The sequence below is a fragment of the Typopeltis vanoorti genome, chromosome 6 (assembly GCF_054136105.1).
Source record: "Typopeltis vanoorti isolate ZY-2024b chromosome 6, IOZ_Tvanoo_1.0, whole genome shotgun sequence".
NCBI classification, from domain to species: Eukaryota; Metazoa; Arthropoda; class Arachnida; order Uropygi; family Thelyphonidae; genus Typopeltis; species Typopeltis vanoorti.
This window is the reverse complement of record NC_143554.1, coordinates 128,620,550-128,643,769: the sequence shown is the minus strand read 5'-3', so window position 1 is coordinate 128,643,769 and position 23,220 is coordinate 128,620,550. Positions and strand designations below refer to the sequence as shown.

Below are 23,220 nucleotides of genomic sequence, written 5' to 3'. Positions count from 1 at the left end.
TGGTAATTATAATTACTAGAATAAATTTATGAATCGAGCAAGAATCACTTACTTGCCATCTGTGAGAATTTTTTGTCTTCAGAGATCGCCGCACAGCGAGTACGATGTTGGTACCTGCAGAAATCATTGCAGTTCAGAGAAGAAATACGGCACATTTAGCAAAGCAAGCTGCTTGCTACTACTGCACGACCTTCACGGTGGGGAACAAAAGCAGGTAACCAGTCAGTAACAATATGTCAACAGCACTGAGGAACTTTTAAGAACTCGATAGAGCGAGAAAAATAGAACACTGATAGCCTGTGTGGCACGAGGTTGAAGAAAACTGCAGCACGGCCTTCCCTAGAAAATGCTGTCCCAGATCCGGAAATGCGTCGATTCGCTCCTCACAAATCCGGAAAGGCAACAATCACATCCTTTGGTATACACACAAACAACCCACACCCTTTAAGTTTTACTCTAGTGAAGAGCGTGCCTTGCCATCACAAACATTTTTACGTCATTGCTCAATGAATCACAAACCACAGGCAACCGTCGATGCTTTTCAGTATGAGCAGCCTTATATAACAGCGGCTGACTGAGGTTCAGGGGATATGCTTCTTATAACTGCATGCGAACTGACTGTCTCTTATAATGCGGGCTAGAAACTGCTGCCATACCACTTTCTTCTCTTTTCTGAATATGGACACATAACCGTCTTTCTAGCCCTTAATTTCATACAAGTTACTTAACCAAATGTTATATGGATATTTTGTGGAAGCCTAGGTGGAAGATGCTTTTCATCTCTTAGTGAGATAATAGCATCTTACTTATTGTCTGAAGTAGAATGAAAACACAATGTTTGGCCTCTCTCTCTCTCTCTCTCTTTGTAGCAGGATTCCGATTACCCCAACCTTTGGCTTACCAACGGCACTAATGTGTCACAGTTTCAATAGTTGGTAATTAGAACTGTCCAATTTATATAGATAAGTCCGTTATAACTGGAAATCATAACAGTAGGAGAAAAATTGTCATTAAAACTAAACGTCATTATAACCGCTAAGCATCTGAAAACCCAAAAACTGTACCAGAATCAAAGAGCAAATATAGTACATAGCTATCTACCAACCTTTCCATGCCTATGGCACACAAGGCAGACTTCTCCATTTACTTCTACTTTTTGCAACTAATTCTGTTTTTCCTCCAGCTAGCCATCTTCCTTTCCCCCTCCCCTTTTTCTGTTTCTTTTTTAATCATTCTTCGCCAAGTTAGTTTAGGCCTTCACTTTCCTTTTCCCTTCCGGGATCCATGTCAAAGCTATCATTGGAATTTCTTCTCTACCAATGCTGCATGGCCAATCCAATTCCAGAAACCTGTGTTTTTATTTCTGGTTTCGGTTTTAGTTCACTATTTTGGTTGAGTGCTGTGTGTTTTATTCATTTTGTAGTGGTCTATTCATTTTGTATAGATATAAAATGGATACATCCCCAAGAAAGCGTTCAAAAATCTGTACTCTTTCTCATCACACATCCATGACTGAAAGACAAATTGTCAATGAATGTGGTGTTGGTTTGGGTACTGTTAATGAAATTTTAAAGAGGTTTAGGAAGACAGGTACCTTTTCTCCTGACAGAAAGGGAAAATGTGGGCGAAAAAGGAAACTGCACTTATTATTTAGGAAGAGTCCAAGATTGTCGGCTGTAGACTTAAATAGAGACTTGGCAGCTAGTAAGATTAATGTTTCTGCCATGACAGTCCGTCGAAGATTGTTGGAAGCAGGGAGGACTGCCCACAGATCAAAAAAGAAACAACAGTTGACGAAGGTTATACGGAAAAAGAGGCTCCAGCGGGAAAAAGTGTACAAAGATCGAACTGGCGAGAAGTGAAAGATTATATTCTCATATGACAGGCATTTCTTTGCACAAGGAGATCGAGTACCCGATGTTCACAAATCAGCGCTGAGAAGACTTCTCCCGGCCACCTTCAACAATCTCCTAAATACCCAGCTAAAAAAGATATTCTGGGGTTGTTTTATTTTACACATGACAGTCCAGGATCACTTGTGCCTGTTGACGGTATGATGAAAAGTGACCAATAAGTAAAATTTGGAATAAAGAGTGGTCCCACAGATGCAGAAAGACAAAGAACTCGTCTTCCAAAAGGATCTTGTTCCATGTTACACTTCAAAAAAAAGTGAAAGGGTTCCTCAAAAATCACAACATCCAGTTGCTTCAGTGGCCAGGTAATTCTCCTAACATTAGCCCAATAGAAAATTTGTGGACCATAGTGAAAAAGAGACTTGAAAAATTAAATTGTGATACAAAGGATAACTTAATACAATCCATTATAAAAGTATAGTTTCGATATGCAAAAATAAGAAAAATGAGAAATATTGGGATTGGTAATCCATGCCTAAGAGAATTAATAAACTTATTAGGAAGAGAAGAGCACATATAAATGATTAGGTAAAGTTGGGCTTTAATTTTTTTGCTTATTTTCTTCAAAAATAAAAAAAAATCAGCTAACGCCTTTTTATTCCCGTATATACAGGGAGTAGGCGAGGCCGTTTTTAGCCCTATCTAACTTTTGGAAACTGAGTGGGCAGTTCAATCTCCACTGGTACCCAATCGGAGATAGCTGGGCCAAGGCTATCACTAATTAAGCGGCACGCAGTGAAGAGAGACGGCTCTACAGGTGTCGCCATCTCATGGTCCCTAACCCTAACACTCGTATTTAATGTCTGAAATAATGTGGGTTCTACGGTCGATTTTCTTGAGTATACAGGACGAAAAACCCGAGTTTCCGGGAGAAAAAAACCGCTTGCCCGTGGCAGAGATCGACTAACTCGGGAACCGATCGAAAAAATGCTTAGAAAAATTTCATCCAGTCGACAACTAGATTCGAAACAGTCTTCCTTCGTGCGGCCAAGCGCCGTGGTGTGCAAACGCCATATCCACTGAGTATATTTTATTAACACTAAAGCATCTATGTACAATCAAAATAAATATATTATATATATATACAACTATTTACAATATATATAGATTTGTACATAGAATGCTTATTCTAATTCGCATTTTGATTTATATTTCTTGATATCTTAATAATATATATTATGTACAATTTATTTTCCCTTATTTTTAACATCATAATCTGCTCAGTGTCTGCTTCTTCCTGCAGTCCTTTTTACATGAGTTGAGCAGTATTTTTCTTTTAATGTAACATAACTTTACTGTCCATGGAATTCTGTATTATGAATTTAAGTTACTAGTCACATTTCTATTTCCATAAATCATATTTCCTTTTTATAATGAAATTCCTATATTTTTTTTTGGTATATTTCCAATTACATATGGGATTCGATCTACGTTATTATCTCTTGTGAGAGGACACCTTTCCTTAAACCTATGTAAGGTTTGTTTTAAAATATACAATAATGGATTTTATATTGTTAACTAATCTGACAACATTCATATATAAATATACATATTTATACATGTATGTACATATACACACATATACATATATACCTATTACTACTTTACATATAATACGTCTTCTATGCATGTGACTATTTTACTTATAATACTTATAATTATTCTTTCGGAGACACTTCTTTATAGACCTTTGTTATGTATGACTTGACAATTTTACATTTGGACTGTAAACATTTTGGATTGTACATTATACATTTACAGTATAATGTACATTTTGGATTGTACATTATACATATACAGTTTGGATTATACAGATATAGTTTGGATTATACATTATTAACTTATCATGAAGTGTTAAGCGCTATTTACATATACCATATTTATACATACACATGTAGTTACTTTACATATCATAAATATTCTTAACATATAATTACTAAACCTTGTTTTTGCATATGATTACATGCAAAAACAAGTATTGCTTCAAGTGATAATAATGAAGCAATATATATTGCTTCATTATTATCACTTTCAGATTGCAACTGTCTATATACATATGTAGTGTTTGTTTTAACATAGAAGGAGAGGGTTACATTTTGGCAGAGATTTGAGTTACCCACCGGATCAGTAAAATGTCATCAAGTTCTTCCACTATATAGACTGTCATTGACATTTTCGGTATATAAAACTAAACTACAACCTCTATAGTTGACAAATATTATGCATAGAACTACAACTAATTATAGCATAAAGCAATTAATGTACAAGTGGTTATATACAAGTGGTTATACAGCTTAATGAAAAAGTTTACAATATGCTTTTCTTTCGCTTATGTATATTTATTTTATCATGTATATGTGTGTTTTATGTTTGTTTGTTTTTTTTATTTATGGTAGGTCCTTTATTTCTATGATTTGCAGTTGTTCTTCGAATTCTGAGATGAGACCTATTTGCCACCATTGGTGTTTTGTTATTTTGCTTCTGTTTATGGTATCTGTGATTTTAACATATTGTTTATTTTCTCGAGTATGTCTGGTCCTGTTTCCCTTCCGTAAATTTTGTCGCATCTGTATGTCCAAATCGAGTACATGGTTGTTATAATAATGATTGCTTTAGTTGTGTTAATGTTACCTTCGTTTAACCAGAATAACGTGTGTTCTGTAAAGGGTTGTTTGTGTTTTATGAATGTTTGAACCGTGTTCCATATTCGGGAGGTGTGAGGACAGTACATCATTAAGTGGTAAAGTGTTTCTGGTTGGGGGAAAAAATGACATCTAGCGGGGCCTTGAAGAGGATCCCTTTCGCTGTGCATCATATTTTGGTAGGCAAACAAGCGTGGTGTACTTTGTAGTAGAATGTTTTTAATTTTGGGTTTATGGACAGATTGAAAGCTTTTTTAAGTGCATTTGATAGTCTTAATGTCCCTCTTTCAATCTTCCGGTGTTGTGGTGGTGGTATAACTGTGCGCGTGAGTTTGATGTGTGCTGCTTTAGGTCTCATCTTCAAGAATTCGTTTATTCCTATGTACTTGTTAATAAAGTGTTGTAACCTTCCGCAATCTCCTGGAACATTTTTGGTGTTTTGCCACTCGAATGCGGAAGGGAACATATTACTTTGTCGGGCATTATCTTCTGCATATAATATATTATATATGCGCTCCACGCTTTTTCCTCTGTGTAAGCTCTCTCTCTATGATTTTTGCTCTCGCACTTAGAGTTTTAAGGTGTACGTTTATTAAGCCGAGTCCTCCCGCCTCAATGTCATGGAATATTGTAGATCTTCTGATGGGTTCGTATTTGGAACCCCCAGATGAATTTTGCACACTCTCTGTGTATTCTGTCTACTTCTTGACCGTTGTAGTTGGTATTGTTCATGAGGTACCATATCTTAGACAGTAAGTATTGATTGCATATTTTAGCTTTGCATGTTAGTGATAGTTGTCTGTGTCTCATCTGTATAATTTTCTTGGTTATTTTTGTATGTGCAAGCTCCCATTGTGTGTTGTGTTGGATTTATTCCCCTATGAAGTGGTTTTCCCAGATTCCCAGAAGTGGTAGGTGTTTGTTTATTTTTATGTCGTTCGGCATGGCAGGCCTTTTTACCCACCTACCGACGAACATCGTATGGCACTTGTGAAGGTTTACTTTGAGTGCTGACGCTTTTTCAATTTTTTTGAGTATGTTGTATGCGAGTGTGAAGGACTCAGCTGTAGTTACGGTTAGTGTTACATCATCGGCATAGGCGAACACTTTTGTTTTTCCTTCACCTCCTATGTGAGTGCCTGCTATGCCGGGATGCTTCGATATTTCTCGTATCACCGGCTCTAAGGCGAGACCAAAGAGGATCACAGAGAGACTGTCTCCCTGTCTGACCGAGCATTTAATTTTGACCGGTGCAGACAGTTTCTTGTTTATGATTAGACGAGACTCTGTTGTGGTGTAAATATTTGAAATCAGATAATGAAATTTTTTCATTCCTTGTTCTGCAGCTTTGATGACTTCATGTAGGTAATGATGACTCACTGAGTCAAAGGCCTTTCCAATGTCGAGACCTACCAGTAGACATGGTTGTTGTGTTGCCTGGTAGTGCTCGTATATACATCGAATTTGAAGGATATTGTCCTCTATTTTGTGGCCTTTTATTCCGCAGGTTTGGGATTTGGATATGATCTGGTTTATGTATCTCTGCACTCTTTCGGAAATAATTTTAGTTAAAATTTTTTGGTCTGTATTGAGGAGTGTGATTCCTCTCCATTGTGTCTCTTCGTTGTTTGCTGTGTCTTTCTTTTTGGGAATTAATGCTATGTAGCCGAGGTTGAAATGTTCTGGGATGCTCTCCGAATTGTGTATTTCGGATAGCATTTTCACAAATAGTGTCTCAAACAGGGGGTAGTACGCTTTGTAAAACTCCCCACTGAGGCCGTCGGGTCCTGGGGATTTGTGTAATCATAGGGATTTTATGATTTTCTTGCATTCTGTTGGCGTGATTGGTGAGTCTATGTGTTCTGCTTCCTTGTCTGTGAGTCTTGGTAGTTGTGTCAAGAAGTTTTGTGTTTCTGTTTCGTCATTTTTTTTTTTCCCAGAGAATGTATTCGTGTATTGCGAGTGGAAGAATCGGAGGAGATTTGCATCTCCCTCGATTTCTAACCCCTCGTGTTTTATTTTATTAAATTGCGCTTTCCGCTTTTTTTGCTCTTCAAAGAGCCATGCAGCTTTGGTCCTTCCTTCATCTTGTTCCATTCTTTTTATTTTAGCGCGAATCCAGGCCCCTTCAGCCTCTTTTATTTCAATTTGTTTTAGTTTTGCTTTGAGTGCATTAATGGGTATTTTATTTTCTGGGAGTGTTCTGTTTGTGTTGTATTTTTGTTTGTTTCCCTATCTTTATGGCGGCTTTTTTTACTTGTATTTTAAATTTGTTTCATGCCTCCGTTACATTTGTTATTTTTTAAACATTGTCTAGTATTTGTTTAATTTCCGACGTAAATTGATCTGTGTTAATAATGCTGTTATTTAGTTTCCATAGCGAGTACTTTCTGTTATATAGTATATGTGTTGCTGTCTAAGGTCTCAAGGGACAGTTTTAGCCTTGACCAAGTGGTGGTCACTAAAAGTTAGTGGTGCATGGCAAACTTCCTTAACAGTGGACTTTAGATGCTGGCTTATGTATATTCTGTCTAGCCGTGAGGCGTTGGTGGGGGGAAAATGTGTATACTCCCTCCGTGTGGGATATAGTATGCGAAATGTGTCCTTTATATTACATCGTTGTATTATGTGTGTGAAGTTGTTCTTTATTGAAGTGTTTTTAATTTCCTTGTCTATATTGTAGTTTTCAGTAAAGTTCATGTCCCCGGCTCCACAGGCTCCTTTTGTGAAATTAAAATTTTTCTTTAAAATGTGAGTGGTCGGATTAATTTGTTCGCTACTGTATATATATATATATATATATATATATATATATATATATATATATATATATATATATATATATATATATATATATATATATCAACATTTGACGTTTTCTTTCTTTGTTAAAAGAAAGAGAAGAATTGCAAATGGAAGATTTTTATTTTGGTTTGTTATGATATTTGGATGATTTCCATATTATCCAATCTTCTAAAAGAAGTAATTTGCTTTTGTTAATCTTTGTGTTATATCCTTGTCAGTTCCGTCTTCAGTATCCATATTAGCTCCCAAGTATGTAAAATTTTTGTTGGCGAATTTTAATTTCTTTCTGGCATTTGCTGTTCAATTTAAGAGCTTTCGTTTATTCATATTTAAATCAAACTTTTTCCGCTGACTTATATAATGCTTCTAATTTGCATGTAAACCAGTTTGTCGTAATGATATTGAAACTGTTATCTGCATATTATAGATCTTACAGATGTGATATAAGGAGAGGAATAAAATGAAATCGCACATTTCCTGTCATTGTAAACTATATATAATTCAATCAATTAATATTAACGACAATCAATGAAAAGTAATCCAGACATTACGCGACTCTTTTTCCATCTCTCAAACCATTCTGATGTTTTCTGTGTAATCACAAACTTTTCACTCCCTTTATATATTTCTTTTATTATTCGCGATTTATCAGGAATTCATGGCGTAATGATAATTATTCATAATGTCTAGCAATTTCCAAAACCTTTAGCAAAATATGTACAATTAGTTTTTTTTTTTTTTTTTTTTTATTTATTTTTATGTTGGGCCCATATACGAGAGGCTGGCTGGTCAACCTATAGTACTTTAGTACCGTATATGGGTAGTGGGATGGGAAAGGAAGAACTTGTTAATATTCGATTTAAAAGCCTGTATATTATATTCATTGGAAAATACATCTGGGGGAAGACTTCCACAGTACAGCAGTAGCAGGAATGAAGGAGGAAGAAAAGAAACTTGTTTTGTGGGTTTCAAGGTGTATTGTGAATGGATGTTGGGAGGTGGCTGTACGTGTTCCAATGAGTTTAGTACAGCGTAGGGGAATTATTGAGGTTGTTTCAGATGAGCATTTTCCATGAAAATATTTGTAGAATATACAAATTGCAGAGACTAAACATCTACGTGAAAGTGGGGGGGAGTGAGTCAGTAAGATATGGATCATTTATCAGTCTAATTGTTCTCCTGTGTAGTGAGTCAAGCATTTTGAGGGAGCGTTTAGGAGCCACACTCCAAATGTGAGAACAGTATTCGATAGTTGGGCGGATTTGCGATTTGTATAAGGTTAACAGCTATTTAGAAGTGACGTCTTGAGCGAAAGAGAAAGCCTAGTTTTTTGGAAGCTGAGGATGCAATGGCTGTGATGTGTTTATGCCAGGAGAGGCCCGATGTCATGGTAATTCCGAGAAGAGAAATTTCATCTTGTCTGGGAATTTGAGTGTTATTAAAAAATAATACTGGGAGAAAATGGTTCTTTTTTGTATATTTCGCAAATTTCACTATAAACTTCTCAGATGATTTTTTTTTTTAATTATTCGAGACTTAGAATTTTAAAATGGCATTTTAATTTGATGACTTCTTACTACTCAGTTTAGCATATACCATGCTAACTTTTTTTGTTGTTTCTATTTTATCGCCTCTTCTAAGGCTTTCTTCATTCCAAGCTTCCTAGTTTCTTATTCTCTAAAATTTGGAATCGACATATCTTATTTTAGTTAGACATGTCTTTAAATTTTTTTTTATGCTTATACAGCTTAAATTTAAATTTACCTGTCACGAAGTAATGATTAGCTACTCGCCTTGCTTTAAATCTAAGATTGAGCTTTGAAACAATATTTGATTGCAATGCGATCAATTTGGCTTTTTTTTTTTAATTACCATTCGTTGATTCCAAGTAATTTTATGTTTTTTTATGTTTATATATGCTTCCTACCATATAGGGTTATCCACTTCACAAAACGCTACCAGTAAATCACCATTGTCATTTCTCTGACCATATGCTTCACTACCTGTTGCTCACTAATCTTCACTATTTCTTCCACCAACTTTACCATTTATGTCCCCAATAAGAATAGTTGTGTCATGCGGTATTTTTTCTTCTACACAATTCTGTAATATTTCATAAAAGATCTCCTTTTTTTCGGATATCCTTATCGTTTGTTGATGCATAAATCTGTATGATAGCTACTTTAGTAGATCCTGAATATAAATCTAATTATAATTACTGGATCATTTACAGGATTACAAGTTCATCAAGCTTTCACTTGTCTGTTAATTATTTATTTATCATATGATGATACAACGGCCGGGATGCCCACACGGGAATTCGGCACCATCATATGAAACCAATATATTACTAGTTGTTGTAATATATTTTTTGTCTGTAAATTACATGTGTTTTACTGAACGGTTTGCCTGGTTCCAGGACGAAAAACTTGATTTTCCAGAAGTTAAACCCTCGCCAACTCCGTATAAGATTGGTTAACTTACTTTCAGTTTAATAACATTGATACAAGTTCTCCACGTCCTAGACAGGATTCGAACCAAATCCAGGTCTTTACAACTAAAGAGCTTTGTCTATACCGACTAAGTTACGGTTCTTACTTCTCGCTCGTTCAATGGAAGTTTTGTTTTGTTTTTTAATTATTATTTTATTTTTTTATTTTATGGAGAACATATTCACGAATTTGGTCAACCTATAGTACATTGGTATGGTGGATGGGGAATAAGGAACTTATTCCCATTTGACGTCAAAAGCTATAGATTGTATTCCTTACAATCTATAGCTTTTGGGGAAGAAACACATTGGGGAAGACCGTTCCAGAGGGCAGAAGTAGAAGTAGAAAGGATAAACGAAAAAGATAAGAAATTTGTTCTACGGGTTTGGAATGGAATGTGAGAGGATGTTGGTTAGCTGATGCAAGCGTTTGGACAGATTTGTAAGAGGGTGGGGAATTATTAATGCCAATTCTACCATTACACATAATGTAATGGTAGAATTGGCATTTTCATTTCCCTAAGAACTCCTAGCATTTTCAGGGAGTTCTTAGGGAAACCACTTATATATAAGAGCAGTATTCAATGGTGGGGAGAGGGACGGATTTGTGATTTGTATAGGGGTTAAGGTAACACTTCAAGCGAAAAAGAAAACCTAATTTTCTGGCTGCAGAGGAGACAATATTTGTGATATATTTGTGCTAAGAGAGATTTGATGATAGAGTTATTCCGAAGGTAAATCTCATCTTGAATAGAGATTTGAGTAATGTCAAGGATAAGATTGGAAGAAAAAGATTTTTTTTTTTGTGGGAAATAATGCAAAACTGTATTTTGCTAGCACTGAAGTTGATAATGTTATCCAAATCCCACTGCTGAATGTTTTGAAGATCAGAATTTAAGGTAGCAGAGATTTCCGTTCTGCAAGTTGTGGTAATTTGTGCTTTGCAAGGTTTGTCAAAATGAAAAGGAGGAGTGCAGTGTGATGTCATCAGCAAATTATGTACTGGATTGGCAGTCAGCTGGAGTAGATTGTTTATGTATAGAAGAGGGTGGGCGAAAGAACAGAGCCTTGTGAGATCCCAGCATTAGTTGTATAGATAGAAATAAGGAGCCATCCACCATCACTCGAAGTGAGCGTTCGGCAGAAATTAGCTACCTAACTGCAGAAGTCAGGGAGGGGAGGAAGACCCAATGATAGGAGTTTTCTTTACAGACCTTTATGCCAAACTCATTCAAAAGCCTTGGAGATATCAAGGGCAACCGCTTGAGATTCATCAATCCTTTCATGGTGTTTCATGGTTGAGTGACGTAAGTTAGTAGATCCCTGTTGATCAACAGTGATGGAATCCATACTGTCGGCCACTTAGCTGTTGATGATTCTTTCCATTACTTCAGAAAGAGTTGAGGTGAGAGAAATTGGATGGTAGTTTGAAGATAAAGATTTGTCACCCTTCATAGGAAAAGGTTGTATATAAGCTAGTTTTCAGACTGCAGGACAGATACAATACCAGTGGAATAAGAAAGCGTAAACAGGCGGCATAGGGTGTGTGTTTGTGTGTGGGAGGGGTCAACTCTGGGGCACAGACCTTAAGAACAATAGGAGGAATGCCGTCATGGACAGGAGACTTTTTGATATCCAAATTGAGCAAATATTTTTCTGGTCTCTTTCTGGCAAAAGGTCAAATGCAGCATTGAGTGTTTGGAATGTTTTTTTTTTGGGGGGGGGGGGGGGCAATTACCATTATCTGATATGCAAGAATTGGAGGAGAAGTAGGAAGCCAGAAGGTTGGCTTTTTTTTGTAGGAGGTGATGATGATGATGCAATAGTACCATCCGAGTGTAATAGTGATGGGAGAGGTGTTGGGCAGAAGTAATTACGGCCAACAGCTTTGGCCAGAGCCCAGAATGCATGACTGCCGTTTGGGCAGGATGCAAATTTCCTGCTTTTAGCACTCTTAAATCAGCTTTCGATGTCGTGATAATTTTCTTGCAGCTATTTCGAGCTTTGGTGTAGGCAGTATAGAAAGATAAAATTTTGGATGAAAGCCAGTTGCGGTATGCCTAACTCTTCTTTTGTACAACCTTGGCACAGCTGTGGGAAAACCAAAGCTTAGATAGGGTCGAGAATTTAGGGCAGAGCAGGGTATTTTTCTGATATTTTTATCAGATCTTAAATACAGTATACGATATCCATCCACAGTTCTCACTTTTCCAGCCTTATCCACCTTAGTTCACTTATTCCTAAAATATATATTCTGTATAGTCTCATTTCCCTAATAACTTCTTATGTCTTTCCGTTTTGGAACATAGTTCTGGCATTTTATGTTGTGAATAATGTTCTTTGATTAGGCGAAAGTGGTCATCATATGTTTCACAGGTTCCTGTTGGCACTGACCTTGAAATTTCATCCGAGCAATTATCTCATGGCATCTTAAATGGCACACGTAAAGAAAGATTGCTAGGACTCGGATTTCGTAATCAGGAAAATTTTATTTCATATTTCGTATTGCTATTTAAGAAGTTCATTTTATATTGCTATTTATATTGTCTTAATGTAAATAGACATTAAAGTTTCTTAAAGTTAGCAAACTCGTTTTAAGCAAGCTTAATAACTATAATAATTCATAACTGTGTTTACTAGATACATACCATATTAATGTTACTTAAATTAAGCAGCACATTTATCTAATTGTATTTATTCAGTTCTTTTAAGTGCATCTGATAACAGCAGTAATTCGCTTCGAGTCCATGTTTTTGTGGACATTGAAAGGAACAAATCTACATAACGTCAACATCGTAACAGTTATTACAGTATATCATGTAGAACTTCCTTATCAAGTTTCAACTTTACTATTCTGGCATTTTTATGTGTTTACACTAAATAATAAAAACTATTTAACAAAACATTTTTTGTCGAGGGTTGAATCGTTTAGAATTACAACCGCTGCAACGGGGAATGTCGGCATTTTTTAATTCTCGTATTATCTTTAAATTGTGTCGTGTGCTCGCTTTACGGGATAAAAATCCAAGTTTCGGGAGAAAAAAGCACTGCCATCTTCGTATGAGATCGGCTAACTGAGTTGCTGAAAAGTTCTAATAAAGATTCTTCGAGTCCTGAAGAACCTACGTTATTCCAACAAAATAAAAAAATCACAATCAGAACCATCCATGCAAAAGAGGTAGAAACCGAGTAACTGTGACAATACCATGTAAACATCGCGGACGTTACCTTGACAGACGACAGGGAGGAAGAAGTTATACTGTATATAAGGTAAATAACCAGTCGGTTATTTACCTCTTCCAATTAAACGTGGTATATTCGACTTATTACAGTTGAAGGTACACCAAGCAGAATTTTGGCCAAATGATTCTTGGTGATTATACATTTAAATAAAACTGAAAAGAAAAGTTTAAACAGAAAAAAAAAAAAATTAAAAAAAATATATATATATATATATTATTATTATTATTATTGCGGGCAACTCCAAGGATTCTTTAGACTCATTGAGGGAGGCCCTAAATATCATGTCAAGAACAACTATTCAACATTCACACAGTATCTATCATGCTTTGCCTTGAACTCATTCACAGTCATGGCACCCACAGCAGACTCTGGCAGCTTATTCCACTCATTCACCACTCTCCAAGTAAAAAAACTAGCTCTAACACCCTTGCTCAGTTTCCAAGGATGGCTCCTAGTCCTCCCACCACCAGTCCTGTTCTCAAAAATATCCTCTGAATTAATCTCATAGAAACCCTTCAGTAATTTGAATGTCTCAATCATAACACCCCTTTTCCGCCTATCAACCAATTTATGCAACCCACAAATCTTCAACCTGTTCTCATAAGGTTCATTCCATAGACCTGCTATCATCTTGGTCACTCGTCTCTGGATCTTCTCCTCCTCATTCCTATCAAGAAGAAACCCTGACGCCCAAATCTTGGCACAGTAATCAAGATGGGGTCTTATACAAGGCTCGATACAGAGGAACAATAACTTGCTTGTCTCTGCTCGTCAACGTATTCTTCAGTAACCAAATGAAGAGATGATTTAGCCACTTTTGCAATGTGCCCTCTAAACTGCAACTCCCTGTCCACCAACACTCCCAAATCCCCGTCCTCGTCAATCTCCATGTTTCCACCAATGTGGTATACTGCTGCTAATCTTTTCACCCCAAAAGCATAAACATACATTTTGCCACATTAAATTGACATCCATTCTCCAAATCATCCTGCAAAATTTTGACAGCATGTGCATTCACTATTGCTCTACCCAACTTTGCATCATCAGCAAACAAATGAACAGCTCCTCTCAGATCCTTTCCTATATCGTTAATGAACAAATTAAACAGCAGTGGTCCAAGAACAGAACCCTGCTGCACACCACTAGTCACATGCCGTCTTTTAGACTCTACTCCTGAATAAACTACTCTGATATCTCTCCATCAACCACCCTCCTATCCATCTCACCAACCCTATATTCATCCCCATATGCTGCAGTTTACTGATTAGAATTCCATGTGGTATCCTGTGTAAATATATATATATATATATAAATACTGCCTTGATATGCATGAAAGTTATTTGTCCGTTATAGTGCATTCATTTCACCCACAAGAGGGTTACACCTACAGTAAATTATTATCATGGGTGGGCTACAGATTTTATTCATTTTTATTATTTTATTTTTATAATTTTTTTTGTATATTTTTTACATAGTTCGAAAACTTTACTCCAGATACAAAACAGAACTTTTACAAGCCACTTCAACCCTCCAATAAGCGGGAAAGTGGTCTCATATCAGGCGATGAAAATCATCTGCTATCCAAATACAATCACCCATGTCCAAAACAGGATTCTAACGCAGCCTGTTGGTTGGAGAGCGAGTATGTTAACCATTCCATCAACAAAGGCTCTCTGGCTCTAGATAACATCAAACTTGTTCAAACTATTTTAGTTCTCCAATAAGGAGGATAATGGTGATGAAAATCATCTACTACCTAAAATCATTCACAGCTATCCATATTACAATCTGTTGGTTGGAGACTGAAAAAGATATTCACATGCACAACCATTCAGTAAACTATATGTAGTTAGCGTTTATATAATGAGATTTATGAGAAGGCACTGGTAAACTGTTCGAGGATGGGGGGGGGGGGGGAATATTTAATTTTATGTAAACTTCGTTGTAAATTTTAACTTTTTCAGATCCATTCACAAATGAACAGTACTTATCAGCTTCGTCACGTCATGTCTGTCTATATTAATCCTGAAGGAAACAACTTCATAATGGATAAATCAATTTTGAAAAACCTTAAAATTCAATACTTGGAGAAATATTTGTTGAGCACTTTACATTTTTGTTAAAATCAAACAACAGGAATTACTTTAGATAAACACTAAAACACATTTTCACTGCCATCAGTAACTCAAGCAGTGAACTTTACTCTTAGATACCAGTGATTTCTAACTGCGTCTAGTAAACCCAAATTCTTTGTTTATCAAGTAAATCTTAAAATAACATATCAGGAACGCGTCTGCAATGTTAAGATGGAAGTACATTTTCCACACAGCAATTGCATCAAGAAAATTAGTAAACCTGTTAAGAGTAGACCAAGGGTTGGATAAGCCAACCTATCTTTCATAATTCACATCTAATAACTAAAAATCGAGGTTTTATTTACCAGCATAACCAGTTCGGTGCGTTTGAATGGTTGGATAAACTATTCGAACACACACGTATTTATTTAATAGTGAATCTCATGGGTGGGTAGTACGTAAGAAAAATGGAGTGACTAGCATACACTCCTATTTCCTATAATTTTTTTCTGCTCTCATTTCCAACACTTCCGTTCTCTGAGAGCTTAACGATATCGACTGCAGTTAAAGTTAAAATGCGAACGATTTATGCAATGCTCGTTAAGGTATATTTATTTTAATTTATTTTATGTTGGAGAAAATAGGCATATTTTCTCCAAATATTCCTATTTTTTGGAGAAAATATCTTTAGTGAAAATAATGCTGTCTCCGCTGGGATTTCTATTCAGGACATGGATATCACTAATACCACGTTTCAAAGTAAAGAAGTCACAGATTCACACGAAGAAACGAAACAAAAAATGAAGTCTCACTGAATATGAGCGATATTTTTACGGACAGAGTATATAAGAGATTTTAAATATTTAGTGATAAAAATTTCGTTTCGAGCAAGATGAAACTAATATTATCATTATTATTAAGAGAGACCTCCAGGGAGTCAGAGACTCATCGAGGGAGGCCACATACTACACACACCACCTATCATACTTATTCTTGAATTCATTCACACTGCTTGCACTCACAACATCCAATGGCAATTCATTCCAATCACGCACCACCCTCTGAGAGAAAAATCAGCCTCCTTCTTGGAAGCTAAGAATGAAGAGTGTAAGGCAGCCTTCATTCTCAGCTTCCAAGGATGCCCTCTCGTCCTTTCGCCACCCTCCATAAATTGAAAAATCCCATCAACTGAAATCTTGTATGACCCTTTCAGCAATTTGTAAGTCTCAATCATATCACCTCTCTTTCTCCTGTTTGCTAGTGTCTGCAATCTACAAATTCTCAACCTGTCTTCATAATCAATATTCCACAATCCTGATAACATTTTTAACACTCGCCTTTGTATTCTCTCCAATATATCAGAATCACATCGGAAACCAGACCTGCGCACAATAGTCCAAGTGAGGTCTTATCAAGGCCTTGTAAAGAGGCAAAATAACTCCTTAGCTTTACATGTGAACGTTCGTTTGAGCGTTGCAATTATCTTTTGAGTTGTATTTGCAATCTTTGACACATGGACACTGAACTTCAACTTCCTACCTATTAACACTCCAAGATCCCTAGCCTCATCAGTTTCTTCTAGCCTAATCCCACCAATATAATATGACATTGGATAGGTAATCATGCCGAAGTGAATGACTTTACATTTACTAACATTGAACGGACACCCCATTTTCCCATGCCCACAATTCCAGCTTACTGAAATCATTCTGCAAGGACTGCATATCAGCAGCATTCATGATTACCTTGCCTATCTTTGCATCATCATCAAATAACTGTATGTCGCTTGTCAAATCCTTCCCAATATTATTAATGGTCCACTGTTATACAGATTGAATAACAGTGGACCAAGCACTGATCTTTGTGGTACACCACTTGTTACCTTAAACCTTGCAGACTCAGATCCCCCATATACCACTTTTTGATATCTGTCATCAGCCATCCTCTTATCAATGCTACTGTTGTATAACCCAAACCCATTTTCTCCAATTTATGGAGCAGTCTGTCATGTTGTATTCTGTCAAAAGCCTTAGCAAAATCCAAAAGTATCATGGTGTATCCATTCCTCTTGTCTAGTTCAATGGTAACATTGTCATAGAATGTGAGCAAGAGATTCACTGTCAACCCATTTCTGAATGCAGGCCCTAACTAATTTTTTTAAATCTTCACCACCACTCCTGAGATACTAATTGGTCGATAGTTGGATACATCGGTCTTTGCCCCACCCTTATGCAATGGAATTACCATACATTCCTTCCATTCCTGTGGAATCTTCCCTGTTCTGGGACTCATATTAACCATCGTGGTCAAAGGAATGATCAATTCAGCTGAACACTCATTTAGCACACATGCTGATATTCCATCAGTCCCAGTTGCTGAATTCTTATTCAGTTTGTGCAACAGCTCTAATACCTCGGTCTCACACATCTGCGTTTCTTCATCTAGTGAAGAGGTAACAGGGAGCTCAATGTTGCGTTCACCAGGTTGATAGCTTTTAACGAAATGGGAACTCATTAACTGAACAGCCTCTTCTGCATCAGTAACTTTCACACCACCTGGATTTAGAAGAGTTATTATTTCATATTCATTCTTTCTTTTACTTGCAGCATATTGATAGAATTCTTGTGGGTTGTCTTTCGCTCAGACTTTGCTTTCCGTACAACAGTTGTGACTATTCTAGCCTGCTGCTTATAACGTTCATAACGGACGTCATCCTAATGCAAAAGGTATTATTAATTTTCGCTCCAGGAAAACTCGATGTTATAACTCTCTCATCTATAGCATGTTTTATTATAGAGTCACCATACCAAATAATTTCTTTCTTTTTACTAACAACGTCACTTACCTGATTTTCGTTATTTTTTGACTTACCTGTTTCCTTGCTTTGTTGTTTCTTATTTTCCTGTTCATTTTCCTCTTTCTCCCTATTTCGCATTTAAACGTTTCTCAACTTTTTGCAATTCCCGCGTTGTCTCTCTGATGATCTGCTTCAACTTTTGCTATTTTGGCGGTTAATTAATTTTCGTTAACCTCTTCCATGTGCACAATAACCTCGTTGGCAGGGCTAACCTTCTTGTTCTCGCCTGCGGTGCTTTTTTTAGCATTACCGTTCTTGCCCTTTTTTGGCGCCATTTTAAACGTATACTAAATATTAAAATGTCTTAATACAAATATATGATAAAATACTAAACTCTACCCTAGTATACTACAAAACACTAATTTTCTAAAAAAAAACAAACAATAAAAACAGACAAAAATCACCAACTTTACAGGAGCACTAAATTCGCCGACCAACCACTACGTATCCTCGAACCATGAACCAAATATCATATATCAAATATATCATATTGAAAAGAAAAGTGCATAAGAAAAATTTCAAAAATAACCAAATTCGACTAGCTTTCAGAGATAAACTATACATGCAAATCACCAACTTTACAGGAGCACTAAATTCGCCGACCAATCACTACGTATCCTCGAACCATGAACCAAATATCATATATCAAATATATCATATTAAAAAGAAAAGTGCATAAGAAAAATTTCAAAAATAACCAAATTCGACTAGTTTTCAGAGATAAACTGTACATGCAAATATCATTCGAGGCCTAGAAATTAAGTGGCAGACTCCGAAGAAACATTGACTGGTTAATCCAGAGAAGGAATGTGATGAAGTTGACAGCAAGAGCAGAAAACTCAAAACTCCGTGGTGGATTCAAAAAGTTAAAGAGGCAGTCATGAGAAAGAAGAAATCATACCGAAAGTTCCTAGCAAAAGTCAACAAAAGTCATGGAAAGACGGGTAAGAATATAGAAGTAAATATCTGGAAAGTGGCAAAATGATCTGGAGGCGATCAAAAAGTTTAGAAACGGGAGAAGAATATAATGCAAAACGAATCAGAGATGAGTGACATGATGTATACAGTAATTACTTGGAAAGATTGTTAAACGAGGCAAAAAAGTGACAGAGCTATTCAGGAGGAATTCAATCAGGAGCACATATCAATACTTGAGTTTAAAAAAAAAAAAAGAAGTCATCAAATACCTGAAATATGGATACGCAGCTGGAGTAGATGATATATTCGACCAGAAATTCTCAAATGTGGAAGTATAACAGTTTTACAGTGGCTGCATGGCATAATTCAGAAGACCTGTTCAGAAGATAAAATTTTGGATGATTGGAGTAGAGCTTTCATTGTACTTATCTGTAAAAGGGAAATAAAACTGAATGTCAGAATTACAGAGGAACACCCTATTTGAGTGTTCCAGGTAAGATTTATGCAAACAAACTTGAGAAGAGGTTAAAAAAAATTGTGGAAGGGAAACTTGCAGAATAACTTGGATTTAGGTCAAGTAAATATTGTCAACTTCAAGACAGATAGTTAAGAAATCATAGCAACTTAACAAGGAATCTGTGTTTAAGCTTTGTAGATCTGGAAAAGGCATAACTGTTCAAAACGCTCCGATTATACCGCGTAAACAATGCATTATTTCGAGGACCCATACTATATCTACTGTTATTCTTCTCTCTCTCTCTCTCTCTCTCTCTCACACACACACACACACACACACACACACACACACACACACACACACACACACAGAGAGAGAGAGAGAGAGAGAGAGAATGTAGCATTTAATCTCATATCAAAACTTGAGATATTACTGTCAGATCTTTACTTTATGCCGATGATATCGTGCTCTTACATGAATCCAGTACAAATCTGCAGGATTTATTAACTACTTTAAATGACTACTGTAAGAAATCTGTATGAATATCAGCAATAAAAAAAATAAAAAAAAATACTAAGGAAATAGACAGGAACATAAAAAAAAAAAAAAAAAAGAAAGCTGCATCCTGAATGAGGAAACCTAGCTATTTGGGCACAATTTTTAGTGAAGAAAGCAAAATAAATATGGAAATGGACAACTAAATAAGCAAAAACGGTATGGTGGGAAAGTCAACTGAATAAATTTATATGCAGTAATAGAGAAATTAGTTGTCCGCGCGGTTAGCCTAGTGGCTTTGCGCTTCGCAACCATATGCCTCGGGAAGGAGTGTCCCAGGCTCGATTCCCGTCGAAGACGTGAAGAACTTGAGGATCTGCCATAGCCAAGTTAGCCGGTCTTGGGCGCGGGCAGTAGGGTTTTTCCGCCAGTTTATCTGGCGTTTTTCGTCCCGCAAGCAGACAAACCGACCCCGTGAACATACGCTCCTCCAGTCAAAAATATATCCTCTCCCCCAGCGGCAGGCTGGGAGTGGTGCTGACAAGAAGTCGCATCTAAGTAACACGCGGATCCTGCATAGGAAGCGGGAATAACGCGTAGTGAAAGAAGAAGAATAGAGAAATTAGTTAAAAGATATATGAGATAGTGTTTAAACAAATTTTAATTATGGATCTAATTAAATAAAAGCTAGAAATAAAAGATCAAAACGAACGAAGATCTCAGATATGAGAGTTCTGAAAAAATATGCGTAATGAACAAATGGAATCAATAGTAGAATCATATCAAAAATGAAGTTCTTAGGAAGTTGACACTGCTGGAATTATGGAATGTGTGAACAGAACTAATCCCAGGTATGGTCACTTTAACAGAGGAAAATAAACATTAGCCAAAACTGTTTGATGTCAGTATGCCAAGAAAAACATCCAGATTAAAACTAAAACTAAGATCCGTCAATATTAGTGGAAAACTGTTCAATAAGAAGTTAATAATAATGCATTTCATTGAAGTACTATCAGAGTATCCTCTATCTATCCTTTGAAGATATGCCAGGAATGTGTTAGGATTATGAAAAAGAATGGTATCTCACAAAGTCAGTGAATAATTGTCATATCAGTAACAACTGAAAGTGCCGACGACCATTAATTTTTTTCAACACATTCCAAATGTGCGTGCCAGTGGCATTAATGCTATCGTTAGGTCCTTTGAAAGCTCAAGCAACAGTCCAGAGGATTAACATTTGCCGAACTGCTTGAAAATGGTTTCAACTGTCACGTGTATTAATGAAATTCTATCAATGAGTAAGCTATTATTTTTTTTAATATTTCGTATACCTAAAATATATATATATATATATATTCATATTTTATAATATGGTATATTATATAGAAGATTCCTGGCGAACTGCCACAAGACTAATTCACCCCCCCCACACACACACACACTTCTATGTTCCCCATCTGAAAGCATTGTGTAATTTATAGAAGACCCGAAAACCTAACAATAAGCAATGCTCCGAGATTTGAATGGCTCTTTCGATGTGCAAGAACACCACAACAAGATGCAAGGTTCACAGGAATTATCATGCAAAAGCAACTTTACGTTTCTGACGGCTCTAAATTTAAGTGGGAAGAACGACGAGGCATTGCGCACTTCGATTGGAAAAGACATGAGTTCGACTGCCGTCATGACGAGAGGATTGTTTATATGGGCTTCCATCTTCACTTGAAAAAACGAAAAAGTTCCTCGCCTGCCCATGCAGGCAGACAAGGAACTCAGAATTGTAAGCAGCAAAATGCTTATTATTATTATTATTATCACTGAACCTAACACAATTCTAAATAAAGTTATCGTACAGTAAGGTATTGTACAAATCATCTCAATACGTTAATAAATTATAATTAAACTACTTTATATCAATTAGGAACATTAATTTTAATTATAAAAATATTTGCTGTTTTGCTTGACCAGTTGATGGTGTCTCCACTTTCCAACCTACAAGCTGTGGATGCAAATTCAACTGTGATATGGATTTGTAAACGTTAAGCGATTGCTTACTTTCATTTCCCGGTGTGAGAGACTACCGCCATCCGACTTACTGAGTACAGCTGGTTTCTACAGTAGGGTTTCCATATTAACCCTTAATTTCACCAATATGTTACTACTTTTCGTGGGCGGGGCTACCATAAGCAAGGAGTATATTTAATCATAAATTTGATGTATTTTCGGCTAGTAAGAGGAGGTACTCCAACAAGTTTAAAAAAAAAAAAAAATGTGTACGAAGAAACTAATCGGTGATCCTCTGCTCTGGTACCGAAGCTTTTCGGGGCACTTGGGACCGGATTTCATGAAAAGTGACCGGTGGCCGTATATCGCTTATTTTGAATGGCAATAAAATACACAAAAATTGTAATTTTTAAACATCAGATATCAAAATTAAATTCTATAGCAACTACTTAGGGTGTTATCAAATATCTTCTTCCTCTTTATAGTGCGTTTATCCCGCTTGGTGCAGAGTCCGCTATGATTATACGACTGTGGAAACCCAAACCGGCTTGTCGCGGAGTCTGGCGTTGGGGGGGGGGGGGACAATTTTTATGATTGTAGATATGTGCGTTCCCTCCCGGGGTCGGTTTGCTGTTCTGTGGGACGAAAAACTCGAGTTTCCGGGTGAGAAAAAAAAAAAAAAAAAAAACTACCTCCATATGAGACCAGCTAACCCACCTTTAGTGGAAAGAGACTAGATTAGCCGGTCTCATATAAATGGGATATTGGATGTTGTGTTACAGCAACGCTTTTTAAATTGGGATTTCAAAGATGATACACAAATTTCCAATTTACAGTATGAACGTATGAAATTTACTATTATTAGTACTATTATTACGTGACACTTCCAAAAGAATCTAAGGAGTCATCGTGGGAGGGCATTCCACTAAACACACACACCATCGCTTCTCCTACTTAATCCTCCAACTACATACAACTCACCGTCTCCACTACTTAATCCTCAAACTACACACTCCAAACGACACCACTACTACCATCAACACAACGCCACCCATCGCTCACAACCAACAACAACAACAGTATTTTATTTTATGTATTTATTTGTCTGGAATAATTGGAGATTTGAGATCAATGGTTAAGGAGTATTTTGGGAGTAAAATTGTTGACTTTTCGAATAATGATAAGATACGATGGAGGAGTGGTCAGGCGCCTATCATTATCTTATGTAAGGAAAGGCTACGATGGTTCGGCAATGTTGTCCGAACGAAGGATATTCGGTTGGTCAAGATTATGTTAATTGATCCAGAAGGTATTAGGAAA

General features: G+C 36.5%; 1 protein-coding gene across 7 annotated transcripts in view; it reads right to left on the bottom strand.

Moving 5' to 3' along the window:
• The window catches only part of trc (Serine/threonine-protein kinase tricornered), a 274,402-nt gene that overhangs the window by 125,212 nt on the left and 125,970 nt on the right, over positions 1-23,220 (bottom strand). Inside the window, exon 1 of one of the 7 annotated variants that reach the window (XM_090394420.1) lies at positions 19,214-19,291. The exons of 5 other annotated variants lie outside the window; for them this stretch is intronic. Coding sequence is in view for 1 of the 2 variants with exons in the window: in XM_090394416.1 (XP_090250542.1) it covers positions 53-127 (75 nt within the window). In the remaining variant the exon portion in view is untranslated. Of the gene's footprint in view, positions 1-52; positions 177-19,213; positions 19,292-23,220 lie in introns of those variants that run through there. One more of the 7 variants, XM_090394416.1, reaches the window with a different exon arrangement.